The 18,402-nt window shown below is 36.7% G+C and overlaps 1 protein-coding gene, 1 long non-coding RNA gene and 1 other non-coding gene across 3 annotated transcripts in view; 1 reads left to right on the top strand and 2 right to left on the bottom strand.

Moving 5' to 3' along the window:
• On the bottom strand, nucleotides 1-6,422 carry LOC104861337. Its single transcript, XR_004518366.1, has 4 exons — nucleotides 6,359-6,422; nucleotides 6,132-6,215; nucleotides 5,260-5,379; nucleotides 1-48 (listed from the first exon to the last, which is right to left on the bottom strand). It is a non-coding gene; the product is annotated as an uncharacterized LOC104861337 (long non-coding RNA).
• Nucleotides 6,423-7,435: 1,013 nt separating this feature from the next.
• Nucleotides 7,436-18,402, bottom strand: part of LOC104861336 — a 42,395-nt gene continuing 31,428 nt past the window's right edge. The window contains exons 4-7 of the mRNA XM_033766916.1: nucleotides 12,539-12,625; nucleotides 9,067-9,147; nucleotides 8,010-8,099; nucleotides 7,436-7,893 (exon numbers count right to left, since the gene is read on the bottom strand). Of these exons, the coding sequence (XP_033622807.1) occupies nucleotides 7,699-7,893; nucleotides 8,010-8,099; nucleotides 9,067-9,147; nucleotides 12,539-12,625 (453 nt within the window). The 3' untranslated portion in view covers nucleotides 7,436-7,698. The remainder of the gene's footprint in view (nucleotides 7,894-8,009; nucleotides 8,100-9,066; nucleotides 9,148-12,538; nucleotides 12,626-18,402) is intronic.
• On the top strand, nucleotides 8,557-8,663 carry LOC117287197. Its single transcript, XR_004518397.1, has one exon. It is a non-coding gene; the product is annotated as a U6 spliceosomal RNA (small nuclear RNA).

An 18,402-nucleotide genomic window follows, 5' to 3' on the forward strand; every position in this document is an offset into this window, starting at 1 on the left:
CAATGCCTTCTGTTATCCTCAATCGAACAGTTTCCCCATTACTTCACTCTGTAAAAGATCAGAGAGAAGTTCATTTTAAAACAAAGCAGTTTTCTCATACACATTCCATTTGACCCAGCATGCCCTTTCAAAGCAATTCACACTCATGGTAATAAAAATTTTTTCAGGATTCCGATGAAGCTTTTAGGTAAATATTTTACAATGTGAGCCAAATCCTACTAGAAAACATTTAAGAGGACAAAACTGCAACCTCATTTTTATTAGTCCTACTCGAGTCTATAAGTCTAAGTCCAGTAAGAAGCATTAAAAACAGGCTCCGAAATTTACAACTCTCCACTCATCAATAAATATTCACAAAGGCGAAAGGCAACCGGAAATCTTACACATTTTTATGTTTGACAAACGAAGCCCTTAACACCAAGGTCTGTTGACTAACTTCAGCACAGATGAGATACTTCTAGTACCTCATCACATGGCATGAAGGGCCCGTGGTTAGATTCAGGTTTAAAAATTAATGATATCAGCAAGTATGGTTTCTTTGGACGGAAGCCATTCTAAAATGGAGAAAGGAATCAAAGTTGTCAACATCGTGACACGTTTCTTACTATAAGAGTCCTTCTTAAATAGTGAAAAGAAAGAGTAGGGTGGTGAACTGAAGGATAAACAAGATTAAAATAAGACACGTTGAGCATGCTCTCAAGACTGGGCAAAAGAAGCATTCGGAGAGAATAAGGCTGAAGCTATGGGAAGGAGAGGAGTTACCAGAAGAGGAAACAGGTTGTTTCCTACTGTAAACCCCAGGAAACTGGAGAGGTCAGCTCACTTTGACCCAGCATGCCCTTTCAAAGCAATTCACACTCATGGTAATAAAAATTTTTTCAGGATTCCGATGAAGCTTTTAGGTAAATATTTTACAATGTGAGCCAAATCCTACTAGAAAACATTTAAGAGGACAAAACTGCAACCTCATTTTTATTAGTCCTACTCGAGTCTATAAGTCTAAGTCCAGTAAGAAGCATTAAAAACAGGCTCCGAAATTTACAACTCTCCACTCATCAATAAATATTCACAAAGGCGAAAGGCAACCGGAAATCTTACACATTTTTATGTTTGACAAACGAAGCCCTTAACACCAAGGTCTGTTGACTAACTTCAGCACAGATGAGATACTTCTAGTACCTCATCACATGGCATGAAGGGCCCGTGGTTAGATTCAGGTTTAAAAATTAATGATATCAGCAAGTATGGTTTCTTTGGACGGAAGCCATTCTAAAATGGAGAAAGGAATCAAAGTTGTCAACATCGTGACACGTTTCTTACTATAAGAGTCCTTCTTAAATAGTGAAAAGAAAGAGTAGGGTGGTGAACTGAAGGATAAACAAGATTAAAATAAGACACGTTGAGCATGCTCTCAAGACTGGGCAAAAGAAGCATTCGGAGAGAATAAGGCTGAAGCTATGGGAAGGAGAGGAGTTACCAGAAGAGGAAACAGGTTGTTTCCTACTGTAAACCCCAGGAAACTGGAGAGGTCAGCTCACAAGGATAAAAACAACAAGGGTTTATTATGCAGGATCTTCTGCAAACTCACCCAAATTAGTACTTTAAAGCAAAGCATGTACTACAATAGGTCACACGATGAGCGGCCTATAAACCTGAGGTGTGCCCCGCACCACCAAAATGCAGGTCTGGTACAGCGTGGGTCTAGATATGGCTCCAAACCCTCACGCGCTCACAGGTGGGGCTTTCTCAGAGGGGCTGGAGATGGGATGTGTGGTGCTGGGATTTAGGGGGTTTGGTTACTACGTTAGTCCACGGACTGGTTTGGCACAGCTCTAGGTGTGAGTGTTACCCACACCCTAAGGAGGGGTAGCCGAGGTAACATACAAAGGGCCTGGAAGAAGCTGCCATGGTCATTTGTTTCGGCCTGCCTTCTCCCCCATGAGCTATTTCTCCTCTACCATGCCCCTCTGCCGTGCCACCCTGCCTTGAAGCCAGCCAATTGTGGGCTGAAACCTGTAAGAACTGTGAGACGAAATAATCCTTTCCTTCTTTTAACTTTGGGAGTCAGGTATTTTGTCTCAGCAATGAGGAAGTAACTAAGCCACAGTCCACCATCCTTTTTAGGACACTCAACCTATCTCTGAGGCCTGTGTACAGCTATCAGCCTTAGATGTGGGTTCTGAAAGGCACATTTCAATGATGAGTTGCCCCGCTCTGGGTCTACAGGAGAGTGCGTTGCTTTTTTTCCCCATTAAGTTCATTGGTACATTTGAGGTGTACAACACAGTTACACTCATCATTGGGAACTTGTACCTTTACATGATGTATCTCGGTTCTTATTTTTTCCTCATTCGTCTGCCCTCCCTTCACCCCTCCAACCTTCCCTATTTACTTTTTCCTTGCCTCATATTCTTTTCCCTCTTTCCTTTCCCCTACCCCTCCCACTTCCCCTAGCCTTTTAGACCTTTTCTTCATATTTTACATTATCAATTATACATTTTTATCCTTTTGTACACTTAGTTTTTCACACCAGAGAAACTATTCAGTATTCACAAATGTGTGTCCTATTTATTTCACTTGAGTATTGCCTCAGTGTGCATCCATTTAGCTATAATTATCTCTAGTTTTTCATTCTTTGTGGATTAGTACTACACTTTGTAAAAAAAAAAAAAATCAAACAAAAAAACCCAACACACATGTTCTTTATCCAGTCTCCAGTTCTTGGACAATTGGGCTGTTTCCAAGCTTTAGCTATTATAGACTGTGCTGCTATAAACATGGGTGTGCCACATATCACTGTGGTATGCGTCTTTTAATTCTTTTGGAAAGATCCCCAGCAGAGGGACAGCTGGATCAGATGGAACCTCTAACCCTAGTTCTTTGAGCTATCTCCATACTCATTTCCAAAGTCCAAACGACCACTAGCAGTGGAGCAGGGTTCAATTTCACACAGTACCACAACCATTTGTTACTGGTCGATTTCATGACAGCCGTCATTCTTTGTGGGGTGATGATGTATCTCAGCATTGTTTGCATTCGCAGCTCTCTAATGACCAGTGATATTGAACTTTTTTTTTCATATTCATTTGCTGCTTTTACTTATCTGAGAAATGTCTGTTCATTTCAGATGCCCATTTTTGAATTGGGTTTTTAAATTTTGGGGTGGTCTGGGTTTTTAAAGTTCTTTATATACTCTAGATAGCAGTCCTTTGTCTGAGGAACAGTTGATAAAATTGCTTTCTCACACTGTAGCTTGTCTCTTAGTCTGTTGATGGTTTCTCTTGCAGTGCAGCTTTTTAAAGATGAGATCCCAGTTGTTCATACTCTGTGCTAGTTCCCAAGCTCCTGAAGATCTGTTCAAAAATCTTTTCCTATGCCAATGTCTTCAAGAGTTCTACCTAACTTATCTCCCGGTAAGTTTAGTGTTTCTGTTTTACTATTTAGATCTTTAACCCACTTGGATTTTAGTTTAGTGTATGGTGAAAGATATAGGTCCAGTTTTAATCTTTGGCAGGTTGAAATCCAGTTTTTCCAACCATTTATTAAAGAGGTATTCTTTCCTTCAGTGAGATGAGGCAGCTGAGTGTGTCTGAAATTGTTTCTGCATCTTCTCATCTATTCCACTGATCCATGCGTCTGTTTCTTTGCCAGTACCGAGCTGTTTTTATCACAATGGCTTTGTAGTATACTTTCAAGTTGGGGATTGTGGTACCCCGTCATGTCTCCACTGCCTGGAATTGCTTTTGCTATTCTAGGTCTCTTCTGATTACAAATGAATTTTTGGATTGTTTTCTCAAGTTCTGTGAAATGTACTGTTGGGATTTCAATAGGGATAGCACTGAATGTGTATAGCAGTTTTGGAAGTGTGGCTATTTTCACTATATTGCTTCTTCCTACTCAGGAACAGCGGATGTCTTTTCTCAGAGTTGCTGTAGTTTTCAATGTAGAGGTCTTTTGCTTCCTTTGTTAGACTGATTCCTAGATATTTCATATTTTTCGATGCTACTGTGAAAGGAATTGTTTCCCTAATTTCACTCTCAGTGAGTCTGTTATTTACATACAAGAAGGTTTTGATATTTGAATGTTTACCTTGTATCCAGCTACTCTACTGAATCTGTCAATTAAATCTAGAAGTCTTCTGGTGGAGTTCTTTGGGTCTTCTACGTAGAGCATCATATCATCAGCAAATAATGACAGTTTCCTCCTTTCCTATCTTTCCTCCTTTTGTTTCCCTTGTCTAATTGCTGTGGCTAATGTTCCCAGAACTATAATGAACAGGAGTGGTGATTGTGGACATTATGATTTTGTGGGGGTTCTTTGGTACCAGGGATCAAACTTGAGTCCTTGTGCTTGCCAGGCAAGCAGCAGAATCACTGAGCTAAATCCCCAGCCCAATATGATGATTTTAAATAGCCTCAAAAGAGTAATATCTGAAGTATTCAATGCATATTTGAATACTCTAGGCAGTATAACTTATTAAAAAATCAGTAAAACCAAGGTTAACAACAAAAAAAACCCTGCATTCACCAGTTAACATATAAGTCATTAAGTGCTAATCAATCAGAGCTTTTCAAATTAAATAGGCAATAAAAGTTTATAACATGATTTTGTTGATAATGGATTTATCCTAAATGAAAACCTTGAGCTCAGGCATTATAAGAATAGATTTCTTAGGGCCAGGGATTTAGCTCAGTGGTGCTGCTGACTGCCTCACAAGCACAAGGTCCCAAGTTCAATTCCCGGTACAAAAAAAAAAGAATAGACTTCTTAGGTTACCTACAAAAGCAAACTTTAAATAAAGAAGTCTAATACTCCCATCCACAGGTATGTGGTAAATTTTGTGTGTTCTTTCTGTGTTACAAAAAATTGTGATGACGTGATTTTCACCAATCTTGGGGAAAAATGTTGTGGTCGCTGTATTTTATGAAGTCATGAACAGAGGAGGAGGAAGAAGGAGATATACAAATCTTTCACCTGACCTAAGATCAGAAGCAGCTGATGAGCTTGTTTAATATAAAGATCAAATTTAGCAGAGATACAGGTTCTGTTCCTTCTGAGCCAAAAGGCCTTCAAACTACACACAAGATGGAAGTAAAACTCTAAGGAAGGTGAAGGCTGTCACCTGAAAGTTCTGACAGAAATAATAAGGAAATATTTCTTTCGGAAAAATGAACTTTCTTAATTTGTGGTAAATACATATTACACATACTCTTCTCCCATCCCATCCATTAACGACAGCAATACTTCATTTATTCTTACCCAAAGTTGGTAGTGTCATTTCTCCTTTGTGAGCTGTTTGTTTACAGCCAGAAGCAACTGCTGTAGCTGCGCTATAGTCTGATTTAGACTTACAGACATGGTCTCCTTTTCAGAAGACTCCTAAAAAGGAGAGAGGAGTGATGAAAAACTCCAAATACAAGGAAAACAATGTACAAACAAAACCAGAAAATATCTTATTTCAAATACAAACATGAAAATTAAGAAAAATGAAATAAAAATTAGCACCAGCAAAAACCACATAGTGTTTGTTAACTACTGGTGCAAACCAGTCAACATTTAAGAACTGCAATGCCATGGAATCATGTCTTAAGGCAGTCAACTAATCTCTAAGTCTGTACTTTTTTGGATTACTATGTACTAAACATGTTGATAAAGAATTTTACAAGCTCCTTGTATTTTATAATTTATGAAGATTAGACAAAATAAGAAGCTGGACTGCACTACTGCCCTAGAATGAAGAGCAGTTATCTTCAATCTTCAATAATCTTCCAGGTTAGAAAATGAGAGGCCCAGTTAACTACGACAGCTTGAGAAGAGAATCTTCACAACTTGGCCAACCATTTGTTTTGTTTCTTTATTTGCTAACAATGATGTTGTCCGAGAAATTAGGCTTTATAAAAATACAGAGTCAGAAGTCAAACATGCCATTGTTAGGAGTTAAGAAAAGAATCATTTTATGAGTCATGAAAAAGATCTTAGGAATCACCAGAATATAAAGATTATCTTAAAATTTATAACATGCCAAGCTATAAATGGTTAGCAAGGAAAAAAAAGTTTGGACTGTTTCTCCACATGTCAACACAAGTGTTTTCAGAGCCTACTTGGTACCCAGTGGAGAACAAGTTTCTTACCAAATTTAGCTCTTCATTCTGTCTTACTGCTTCAGAATATGAATCATCAAGTTTTTTCTGCAATTCAGTCAACAGGTCTTTCAGCTGCAATGAAGTTTAGAGTTTTAAGATTGATCTTATGATATCCCATGTTTTGTACGCTACTCGGAAGCTCTTGCACAAACAACTTACATGGAATTATTTTACCAACTTAAATTGAGAAACAAGGCTGAAAAAATTTTAAGTACCTCTCTCACTTCTGTAACATAGGTAGATCGTTCAATTTCTGCCTTCTCTAGCTCCATCTCCAAACGCTCTCGTTCTCCTCTCAGCTAGTATTGCAACAAAGAAGAAACAGTCAACACATGTAAGACTTCCTTTTGTGATGTTTCTTCACAATGGAAAGTTAGGACACTTACAAACGTAAAACCGGATCAACTCAAATAACTATAGAACATATTAAGAGAATAACCATATCATTCGATAAAAGCAGTCTTTTTTTAATTTTTTGTGGTACAGGGGATCAAACTCAGGACCTTGTGCTTGGTCAGGCAGGCATCGTGCCACTGAGCTAAATCCCCAGCCTACAGAAAGAAACCTTAAAACACAAATCTTTGGGAAACTCAAAATGCTAAAAATAAGTTCACAGGTTACAAGACAAACAGCATACATTTTCAGCATCTTTATTTTCTCTTCTTAATTGCTCTAACTCTTGCTCTGAAGATGCAACTGACAATAGCATCTAAAAATAATTTTAAGACCAAGTAAACCACAGAGGAGATAGGCAAATGTGTCCAACCTGCAGCCCACCATTTTTATTTTTTTGAGTGAAGAGGAACTATCTTTAGCTGCATACAAAAATATAATATAATTAATATATATATAAGTAGCCAATTTCCATTTTAACATTTTTATTGTAACATTTTTTATAAAGGGGGAAAAAAGGCAGGCCACAGATTTCTGTCTAGAATTTTAAACTAAGACAGTACAGAGCTTCTGAAATACTCCCCACTTAAAATCAAACTGAATTTTTAAAGACCTTAACAATGAGAATTTCACTTCTTTTGAAATTATCTTAGGCCCATTAAAAGTGCCTAAGAAAATACATGTATAGCAAAATGGCACACTCTACCACATCCAAGAAAAATAAAAACCAAAGATTGCACAGGAATAGATCTCACAAAACCACAATTAACTTTTCCTTAAACACAATATATCATGTGTTCATTATCTTTTTCTTTTTTTCTTCGAGGCAGGGTCTCATTATGTAGTTCAGGCTGGCCTTGAGCTCACTATATAGCCCAGGCAGGCCTCAAACTCAGGGTGCTCCTCCTGCCTCAGCCTTCCAAGGGCTGAGATTACAGGCCAATTATTAATATTTTTAAACTGATTCTGAACCCAGAACTCTTCGCCATATGTTACTGCACAGAAGTTCTCTCAAATCACTTTACATTATCACTACCCCTGTGGTCATACTCTAAACTTGTGAGTGTTCACGTGTGGAGAGGCATCGGAATCACCAAGAGGGTTTATGAAAACACAAGCTGCTGTCCCTCACACGTCTCAGATCCAGTGAGTCTGAATGGGGCTAAGAATGTGCATTTCTCACAAAAGTCTCTGTGGTCCTGCTGAGGTTGGCCCAGGTCCTATCTGTGCGGACCAGTGCCCTGAGCTCTTCTTTTTTAAATACCTGCTTAACTGTCTTTTGTAATTCATCGACCTTAACTTTCCATTTATTTTCCTCTTCCTCCACACTTTTCTGTAGCTTCTGTAAAATTCCTTCCTACAAAGATATAGTTTTCAGAAATCCGTGTTATAATGGCATGATAAACTATTTAGGCTATGAAAGAGTATGGTAATAGTTTTAAAAGAAAACGTAGATTAAAAATCATTTCCTATTGTTTCTGCAAGGACTGACTTATACGTATCACACCCCAGCTGTAACAGTGTGCGTATTTCATCGGCTTCTTTCAACTTAAACTTTAAAACCTGCAAAGAATAAAATGAAAATAAATTCTCTAAATTTTACCAGTATGTTCTGTGCTTCAATTTTATTTCAGGACTTAATTTTATATTACAAAAATGGTTTCAAATGGTTTATAACAAAACACTAAGAGGCAATTCAGTACAATGACTTCGCTGGTCACATTTGATGGTCACTAATAAAACTGCTCAATACAAAATATACTACAAAATTTTGTAATAAACGGGCTTATTTCTTCTTAACTAGATGGTAAAATCAAAGCAAATGAACATGTAAAGGTCACAATGCTTACGCCACAGAAGCAACACTTAGGATACAAGAGAATAACAATAATACATTTCTTCAGTTTCAGAAGTAAAAAATAAAAACCAAGCCAGGTTCAAATAATTATTTATTTGGAGAAACTTGAGCACACTGCTAAGACTCTAGCTACCATCTCACTGACTTACATTTTGTGAACCAGTGCTCGCTTCAGCAGCACATAAACTAAAATTGGAACAATACAATGAAGATCAGCATGGGCCCTGTGCAAGGGTGACACACAAATTCATGAAGCGATCCATGCTTTTGAATGAAAAATGGGACAGAGAACTGGGGGAGGGTTAAATAAAAGAGAGACAAGCGGTGGTAGGTACATGTAACCCGCTCCCTAAGACGGCTGGAAACTCCAGGTCCTAAAAACATTAAAACTAAAAAAACTGACCTATGATAAACAGAGAGCAAGAAAGTTACATACTCAGTTTTAGAAACTATTAAGATACAGAATTAAAGAAAGGAAACAGTTTGGTACATAAATCAAATGCAAAGACACTAAAATGTACAAAAATGATCCCTTCTTCCTACTTTTCTTAAAAGATTAATATTCTCCTAAAAACAGATCCTATCTCTCCAGAACATATGAAAACAAACTCTAACTTGATCCTTTTTCCCCAGGTTTCATTAAAATACAGAGAGTTCACTTCCTGAACTAACCTTAACTTCTTCTGAACTTGAAATTCCAGCTATACATTCTTTTGCTTTCTTTTCAAATCCATGCAACCATTCACTGTAACTATGCAAAGGAGAAAAGTCAAAGTCATCAATTTCCAAAAAATATCCTAAAGAAATGATCAAATATTTAGGATGGTCAGTAGGTAATTCTAAAAGAAACCTACATAGATATCACCGGCCCCTTAAAAATTTCAAAAGGGAATATAACTTTCTTAACTGGAACATAATCCAGTCTTTAAACACTGAAAATATACCTACATACTACCATCAAAATAGTATTCCATCTATCCAGATCAAAAATATTTGCAACTGGAGCTGGGGATTTAACTCAGTGGTAAGAAGCCTGCCCTGCAAAGCACAAGGTTCTGAGTTCAATCCCTGGTACCCAAATTTAAAAAAAATTTACAACTGAATTATGATTTTATAGGTGGAAGACTCAGGCTCAAACCTGGCTTCTACCACTTATGAGCACCATGATCAATGAACCCAATCTTTAAAATATTGAAAATCCAGAATGAATAATTTTTTAATACTTTTCTTCAAGCAAGACATTTCTTAAAGTATTAAAATTAAAAAGCTGAAAGTTCAACTGAAGATTTTCTGTTCAGAAGATTTCAAGGTCTTTGAAGGTGCTCCGGGATTTTTGAAAATATTTCACAAAAGTTAAGAAATCTGTACATCAAATTTTCTCTTAATTCTTGTTGAGTCTTTGGTTCAGTTTAATTCAAGAAAAATTTCTATTAACTTCGTCAAGATAAAGCTTCACTTAAGTGGCTGAATCAGAATGCTCTGATCAAGAATAAAAGCAAAAGTGGATGCTGAGAACACCTCACAGTATTTTCTATCCTCAATATGACACTAGCTTAAAAAGCCTCTCCACTTTGAAAGAACGACATTTTGATATTATAGATTTGAATCAAGATTAAATGTATACTTGTAAAATCCTACCGAACAGCTTGAAACATTGAGATCCAACATAACATCAGATGAAAAGCTGATTTAAATGCTTTAGAGTTTGTAAATCTCCCTTCAGGTCATATAGTTTAATCTCCCCTGTGGTAATCTGTTTAGCAAAATTAAAAAAAAACACCAATGATTATGTTATCGTGCTAATACTAATGAAGCTTATTGTTTTATGAGCATGTAAAGTAAACAGTAGATTGTTTTTCATGCATTTTAAAAACATAAAATGCAGGGCCACAGATTTAGCTCAGTGGTGCTGTTGCCTGCCCACAAGCACAAGGTTCCAAATTCAATCCCTGGTATAAAAAACCAAAAATCCCTAAACTGCTAAACTCTTGAGTAGCCCACAGAACATTTAGTATATTTCTTAAATACAGACTACATGCAGAAATATTCCATTTCTACTAAATGTATAAACAAAAGCCAAAGATATCATCCAGGGTTTACAGTGATTTCTAAATTTTTATAGATTCATGAAGATTTGTTTATTGAAGGCAGGTAGAACTGCTATTAAGAATTAATCTGCTACATTAAAAACAAAAGTTTTATTGCTGGTGATCTTTAAAAAATCTTTGAAGAACAGAAATTATGAAGCATTAACTCTCTTGGCTCATAAAATACTATCAAATAGGGCCGGGGATTTAGCTCAGCGGTGCTGCGGCCTCCCTCGCAATCACAAGGTCCCAAGTTCGAGCCCCAGTAGGAAAACAAACAAAATACTATCAAATAAGCCTCTAAATTTTACTTCTATTAACAAAATATAAAACAGAAATAAAAGAAAAAATATGAACTATATTAGCAGCAATCCCTTCTCCTAGACTCCATAGAAGGGCAGCACTAGAACTGACAAGTTTATCTCGCTGTCTACCCGGTACAGGATACTTCATCAGTTCAACTCGAGCAGCAGAAGTCTATGTAACTCTTCGGCCCAAATGTATCATCAATGTTTACAATGAAACAAAAGAATTATTCCTTTTTATTTGAATTAATGTACATGGAATGTAAGAAAGAAAGCAGCTAAACAGACTCCACACAAAACAGGCTATTAAGTTTACTTATACCACCCTTAAAACCCACACCTACAGGAGCAAAAACACATTTCATGTTGGGGACAGGAAATGTAATAAATCAGCAACATCTTTTTATACCATAAATCACAGAGGTTAGCAAAGCTTAGCAGTGTTGTGTCAAAAGGACTCGAGAGCCAGCCCAAAGCAGACTTTCTAAATGACCTCCTGATGGAAGAATTGCCCACATCACTGTGCCTCCAAAATACTAAGACTGAGTAGGCCTGCAGTGAATACCAACTCATAGGCTACGCAAAGACACCAGCCAAATCAAAAGTGAGGAAATTTCACTCCATGGGAAACTACTAGGTTTGCAACAGAAAAATGGTAGAGGGGTTTCCGATGGAGGGCAACTGGTGGAATAAAACAACATCTTAATCCAGAATCACATCTGATCTTACTTGGGTACTGATTAAAACAAACTATGATGAGTTATTATTTAATAAAACAGACAATTTCACGTATCAAATCGAGGAATCAAGCAATGACAATACAAAACTAAGGGTGTATTTTTAATGACATTTAAAAAGGAATTCTCATCTTTTAGAAAGATGCACTGAAACATTTTCAGATGTAATAGTGAGGTTTGTGTTCCTTCACAATGATCCAGGCAGTGCCAAGTGGGCAGTAAAGTAAGGCTGTTTATGTGCTGTCACGTAGCACGTACAGATAACCGCGGAAGTGGGGTGCTGAGCTCACTGCTGTGTTCCCTCTACTTCTGAGAACACGAACGATTTTCCATTCTAACAATCACCCACTCCAGGAAGCGGCCTGCACCCTCAGTGGCCATGTCTACTGTATTTATTTTCTGAACCAAAGTAACTTTTCTCTCCCACTTAAAAGATGTCAACCCTAAGTAAAGCAAGTTTTCTATTATCTTCAAGACATTTGCTTGAAGAAGTTAATAGACGACCAAAATCTTGAATTTTTGAAATGTAAAAATCCTGTTAGTGGTATCAAAGACATTCAGACACATTGCTAAAATGAAGAGGTAAGCCCTTAAAACTCAGTTCTACTTGTGAGTCAAGCCATTAAGAGTATTACTGATTTTATTGACCATTCAGAAATCCTTTCTTCCCAAATATGATGATTGTGATCCTCTAAATTTTACAGATGACAACAAAACTAGCAGGTGAATAAAAACAAATGAGTTTTAAACTAACTTATCAATCCTAACTACTCAAAAGCACCCTGGGTTAATAATGGCAAAGATTAAGAAACTTAACAATCCAAGTGCTGAGAACAAACGCTATGAATACACAACTTCCTCTGTTTTTTGTTTTGTTTTGTTTTGTTTTGTTTTTGTACTGAGGATCGAAAGTGGGTTCTTATGCTTGCAAGGCAGGTGGCAGAACCACTGAGCTAAATCCCCGGCCCCCATAACTTTCTTAAATAATAACATATTTTAAAGAAATCGGTCTTACCAAATGAGAAGGGACAGACACCTTTGGAAATAATTTTTTAAGAACTTCTTTAGCCTCCAACTCAACAGCTTCCACATACTGCCTTTCCTAAAGCAGAAGATATATCAAATCAAACTTAGAAGGTTACAGAATTTAAAAAGAGAAAGCATTATGGTATTTTAAGATTTAAAGGAAGAAAAATCAATGTAAAATTATTTTAATACTGACAAATATCAAGTTTTCCCATTTCAAGAAATCAAAATGCTACATAATTTAAAAAATCAGCAAAATTTCTAAAGCATCCTGAATGGCAAATAATATCATTTATTAATAAGCCAAAACATTTGAAAAAAGTGGACGTTTCCCTTGGCATTTTAAGTCAACTGATTTGTCTGAGAAAAATTAACCCCCGAACAACCAAAAATAAAATAAAATACAGTTCTTACAGCTACAACTTTATATACTACCCTGCCAAAAAATATACACATATAACTGAGACTTACTGGCAAGGAAATCTCAAGGAGGAGCAAGGGGAGAGATGGCAAATAGGGAAGGGGGAAGAGGAGGAGAAGCAGGAAAACAAGAAAAAGAAATGGCATGGAAGTAAAATGGCAACCTTCGTATTTCCACCTTCAAAGTCAGGACAAGACATGTGTGAAAAACAGAACAAAAAAGACCATCAAAATTTGATGGGTGGGGCCTGGGGATTTAGCTCAGTGGCACTGCGTCTGCCTCACAAGTGCAAGTTCTTGAGTTTGATCCCCAGTACCCCCAAATTAAAAATTTTTGATGGGTGGTAGAAATAGGAAAAAGAGGAAAGGAAACAAGGAGAAACTGACAAATAAATGATCCCACGTATGCCAAACATGAAGAAGACTAATTACGACACTTCTTTATAGGGTCTGTCAGCTGTCCATTTCAGTTATTACAAATATATGTCTAAATTTACTGATTTTAAATGCAACTCCAATGGATATCAATTATAAACTCAAAACCATGGTTTGTCAAAATAAGGGTAATGATTTGATCACAAACCCTCCACCACCAACACCACCACTACCATCAAAAATCTAATATTCAAACAATCTCTGCAAGATTAAAAAACAAATAAAAAAGACACCTATAAAAATGCACGTCTAAACCAAGGCAAGTAAATCATTTGAAAACAACACTTGTGGAGTTCAACAGGGTGACCAGGCAGGCAAACGAGCAATATCGCAATGGTACATCTCTCCATCAGTTAGAAGTGATCTCTGAAATCTACCACTGGTTTAAGGTGCACACACTTTAATTTAAATCTAATGACATGAAAACTAAATTTGCATAACCAAGCTACATGTGTCATATTCTATACACTCAAAAATCTGTTCCTTTATCAAGAATTAGTGACAAAATCTGAAAATAAGCATTTTACTGGGTTATTTTCAACCAACTAAAAAACACTACATCACAACAATATATAAAACTGCCTAAATGAAGGTATATTCACTCAAAGAAATACTGTTACTTCAGAGACAACTTAGAGGGAATTTTTATCATTTGACTAGATTTTTTTTTTCTTGGAGTCAGAGTCTCACTACGTAGTTCAGTGTTTCACTGTAGCCCACGCTGGCCCTGAACTCAAAGCTAACCTTCTGCCTCAGTCTCCCAAGTGCTGGGATTACAAGCATGTTCCACCACACCCAGCTGCCAGACCACGCTTAAAGGAAAATCAATTTTGAAAAAGCACCGGCACAGAAGCCTTCTTTTGGTGGTAGTGGTGGTGTACTGGGGATTGAACCCAATATCCAGCAATGACCTACATCTTCTTGAGAGGCAGTCTCACTCAACTGCACAAGGAGGGTTTGAAGTTGCCACCTTTCTGCTTCAGCCTCCCAAAAGTGCATGTGCCACCACACCCTTCGGGAACAGAAACATTTTGAAAAATTTCCAAGGGAAAATGAAAATGAATCCAACTAAAGTAAGTTTGTATAGGGAAAGTGGGAAGGATAGGGGAAAGCTAATAAGGGGAAAATATGAGAAAATGAAAAAATGGAGATGAAGTGTTTGTAAAGGGGGAGGGGAGGAGGGGTGAAGGGAGGGCAGGGACAAGGGGAAAAGATGAGAACCAAGACCTGTCATGTAGAGGTACAAGATCCCAATAATGAATGTAACTGTACTGTATACCTAAATGTACCAATAAACCCAATGAGGAAAAAAATAAAAAATAAAAAAAGTTAAACCAAGGTCTCAAATTACAAATTCACTCAATCAGCAAGAAAATCGGTCAATTTAGCAATATTTCCTGATATTCAGCATGTTTCTCAAATTGGTGGGATTAACAGCATATGAGAAAAGCCCGCTGATTGTTTTTCCTCCTACAGAGCTAAAGAAGATTTTATAGTCTAGAAAACAGAAAGGCACTTTTCCAATGAGTTCTAAAGCATTTTCCATTCTTCATATGAAGCCTTATTGGTTATAGGGATCATGGTAATTCAGTATTGAGCCCTACAAAATATTGCAGCCATTTTTAAGACTTACTGACCTTAAGTTCCTCCTCTTTACAGATAATCATGTTCACTTGCTAGGGAATCTTCAGTTTGCTTTATCTGCTTATCTTTTTCAGCAATCCTTTAAAAGGAAATAAATGTGTATGTATATTCAATGAAAATTTCTAAGTCACATTACAAGTCGAGGATTAAAAACCTGAAATAGGGTCATCTTTAAGTAGTTTCTCATATCATAATACCTTCCCTTTCTAGTCTCTTTTCAGTTTACTAGTAACTGTCTTATAATTACTGTAACTCCTTAATATGTAATATCCCTAATGTTAAAACTCACACCCAAATAAGTTAATCTGTGAATGTTCACAAGTCTGCAAATGTTTCTGGTCTTCTGAACTCAAGTAAACCATATCTATGGAAAATTATGCAAAACAAAACACAGAACTTTGAGTATATTACCTCATTCCTAGATCCAGAGTAACCACTACACATTAGACACAAAGGTTAATTTGTTTCCAATACTCTCAAAACATAATCACCTTTTCTACATAACCTCTAACACCCTAAGTGAAAAGCTTCACCCACTCATTTTATGAAGACATAAAAACAGAAAATGTAACGTTTAGGGACCCAACACACAAGACAAAGTAAAAGAATAAATAAAAGTTGCTCTAAATATAGTTTGCAGTGTTTTCCAAAAAGCAAAGAGTATAAAGTTAAGCCTTTATAGGGCTCTAAGAAGTATCAGCTAGTGATGACCACACAATAGCAAGAGAAGTTGGAAAGGCAGGCTTACACTTTAGGTAACTCTTCTGCTAGAACTGAAGCGGAGGTCTAAGAAAGAAAAACATCATCAACATGAAAGCATTTAAGAGGAAGTTTAAAAGGTGTACAAATAATCATCGCAAATGCTTTAAAAATCTAACAGAAATTAATGAATATAGTCTTTAACCCACGATAAGTGTTCAATACAGAGCAGCTATCATTTTGAAATCATGTCTGACCACATATCACAAGACATGTAGAAGAAAACAATTTGAAAGGCTTGAAAACTACGTAACTGACAAAGAACAAACAGGGGACGATAGTCACAATGGCCAACTTTCATCACTATACTTCTCTTACCTAGCAGCAACTTTTCAATACGATCCACTTCATGATTAATTAAGGTAATCTGGCAATATTCATGTTCATCTTAACTTTTTTAAAAGTATTCACAGCATTCTCTAAGTTATTTAATTTCTGATAAACTTTCTAGAGCTACCTCTCAGCTGATAACTAAAGATCTCCATCCAATCTGAAGTGATAATTTGCAGACCATACACACCTACAGCCCCCTTCCTTATGTTAAATAATTCTTCACTAATTTACTGTGGACTACAGTTTCTACAAAGAACACAATTACAAAAAAAATGTTTATATGCTTTGGGAATTTAAAGTTGTGTGAACCCTAAAAGTGAATTTTTAATGTTAAAACAATCTTTTACACAGAGAAGTCAGACTTCTAAGTGAATCCTTTTTGCTATAAAAACAACATTTAGAATTTTAAAGTTGAGTTGAAGCTGAAATCTATGGTATATACAGTACGGAAATGTATTGGAAAGTTTCACTGTTTCCTTAATGTTATACCGTTTATATTTTAAGACCTCGTTACCAATCAAGTGTGATAGGACAATCTTACCAAAACTAATATATCTTACAACATCATTTTTAAAACTTTCAAACACTTACCACTAACTACAGTGAAGTATAATTTTGGTTTTGTTTTTTGTTTTTTGGTACCGGGGATCAAACTCAGGACCTTGTGCTTGGCTTGCAAGGCAGGTGGAGGCACCACTGAGCTCAATCCCCCACCCCTAAAGTATAAATGTTAAACTGATTCTTTTGTGAATATATTCTGAGAGCTATGGTTAACACAACGCTATTACCTGTGGCTATATGAGGTTTTCCATGATTAGCCAGGAGTATAAAAATACTTTTAATACAGAAACCTCTATCATAGACATTGTTTGGTTAATTTCTCCCATTCTATGACAGGACTAGGGATGGGGCATATCTTCCTGGTAAAGAGTTTTCTAGCTCTCTTCCTTTCCACTTAGTTTGATTTTAATCTCATTAGCATTTTCCTACAGTACTGAATATATATCAGTGTTCAGCACTTGGGATCATCATGTTATTTCACTAACTAGTCTCCTAACTACTGGCCAAGTGTCAGCACAACAGGCACTCAGATGACGGCCTAAATGGCTTGCGAGCTATTATTCGTGACAAGCAAGAAGAAAACACTATTACCTGGGCAGCTATCTGGGAATGAAACTGTTGAATTTGCGCTTTCAAGGCCTCATTCTGCTCCAAAATATCCTTTCATAAGGAGTAAACAAAAAGAGAAAAAAAATGTGCTATGAAGAAATGCAGCAATGTGTATAAATATCACGACTTACAGGCTCTGTTTATCTTAAAAAAGGTATATTCTTAGATTCCAAAAGGTATTATTTGAAATAAAGATTAGCATTCTATTCTGAGTTATTTTATAAGGCAGAAGTTAAAGAACGGTTTTACTGTTTCTAAACTACAAGGAGCCTAAGACTGTAGTTAAGCAGATCTTCAAACACTACATACTATGAATGTGCTCCAAGATTAAGTTGTAATGATTCACTAAAACTCCAGAATCAGGGTCAGGTATATGCTGCTCTTTTAGGTACACATATCTGATTCTCTGTTGTTTTAAAAGAAGGAAAAACAGATACCTGAACTTGCATTTGTAGAGACTCTTCTTTGTTTACCCTTTTTTGCTCTGATTCCATTAACTGCATTAATTTCTGCTCCAACTGTTGTTTCGAGACCAAGGTATCCGTAAGTTTACTATGCAGGCTCTGTACTTCATTTTCTTTGGACACAAATTTACCCTGTAAATCTGTAACAGAATACTATACTTTACAAAGGCCTCTTCCTCTGCCGAGTTCATCTTTAGCTCAGGCATTATCTCCTCTAGAAAGTTTCCCTGCATCTCTCCCAGTTTCCCTTCTTCACACTCACAACGGCCTGTGCTTGTGTTTACCTAGCACTTGCCACATTGCACTAATTCACCTTTGTCTTAAGAGTGAGCATTCTGAGATCAGAGACTGCCTTTTCTCTACACCTAGCTCTGACTCCAAGGCTTGGCACCAGCACATACTTAATAAATGTGCTAACTGAACGGCACAGGCTTTCAAAAAGTGTTAATCGTTTCTTTAAAGCAGTGGTGGTGAACCTATGGCACGTGTTGTTTTTAAGACAAAAGATGGTGACGTATAAGTTGTTTTTTCTAAACTGAAACCTCAGTATTCAGATTTAATTGCAAACCAAAACCAAAATGAAACCAAACCAAACCAAACAAAACATTTAGCCTGGCGTGGTGGCACA

Source organism: Fukomys damarensis, unplaced genomic scaffold (assembly GCF_012274545.1).
Source record: "Fukomys damarensis isolate Sample0158 unplaced genomic scaffold, DMR_v1.0_HiC HiC_scaffold_21, whole genome shotgun sequence".
NCBI classification, from domain to species: domain Eukaryota; kingdom Metazoa; phylum Chordata; class Mammalia; order Rodentia; family Bathyergidae; genus Fukomys; species Fukomys damarensis.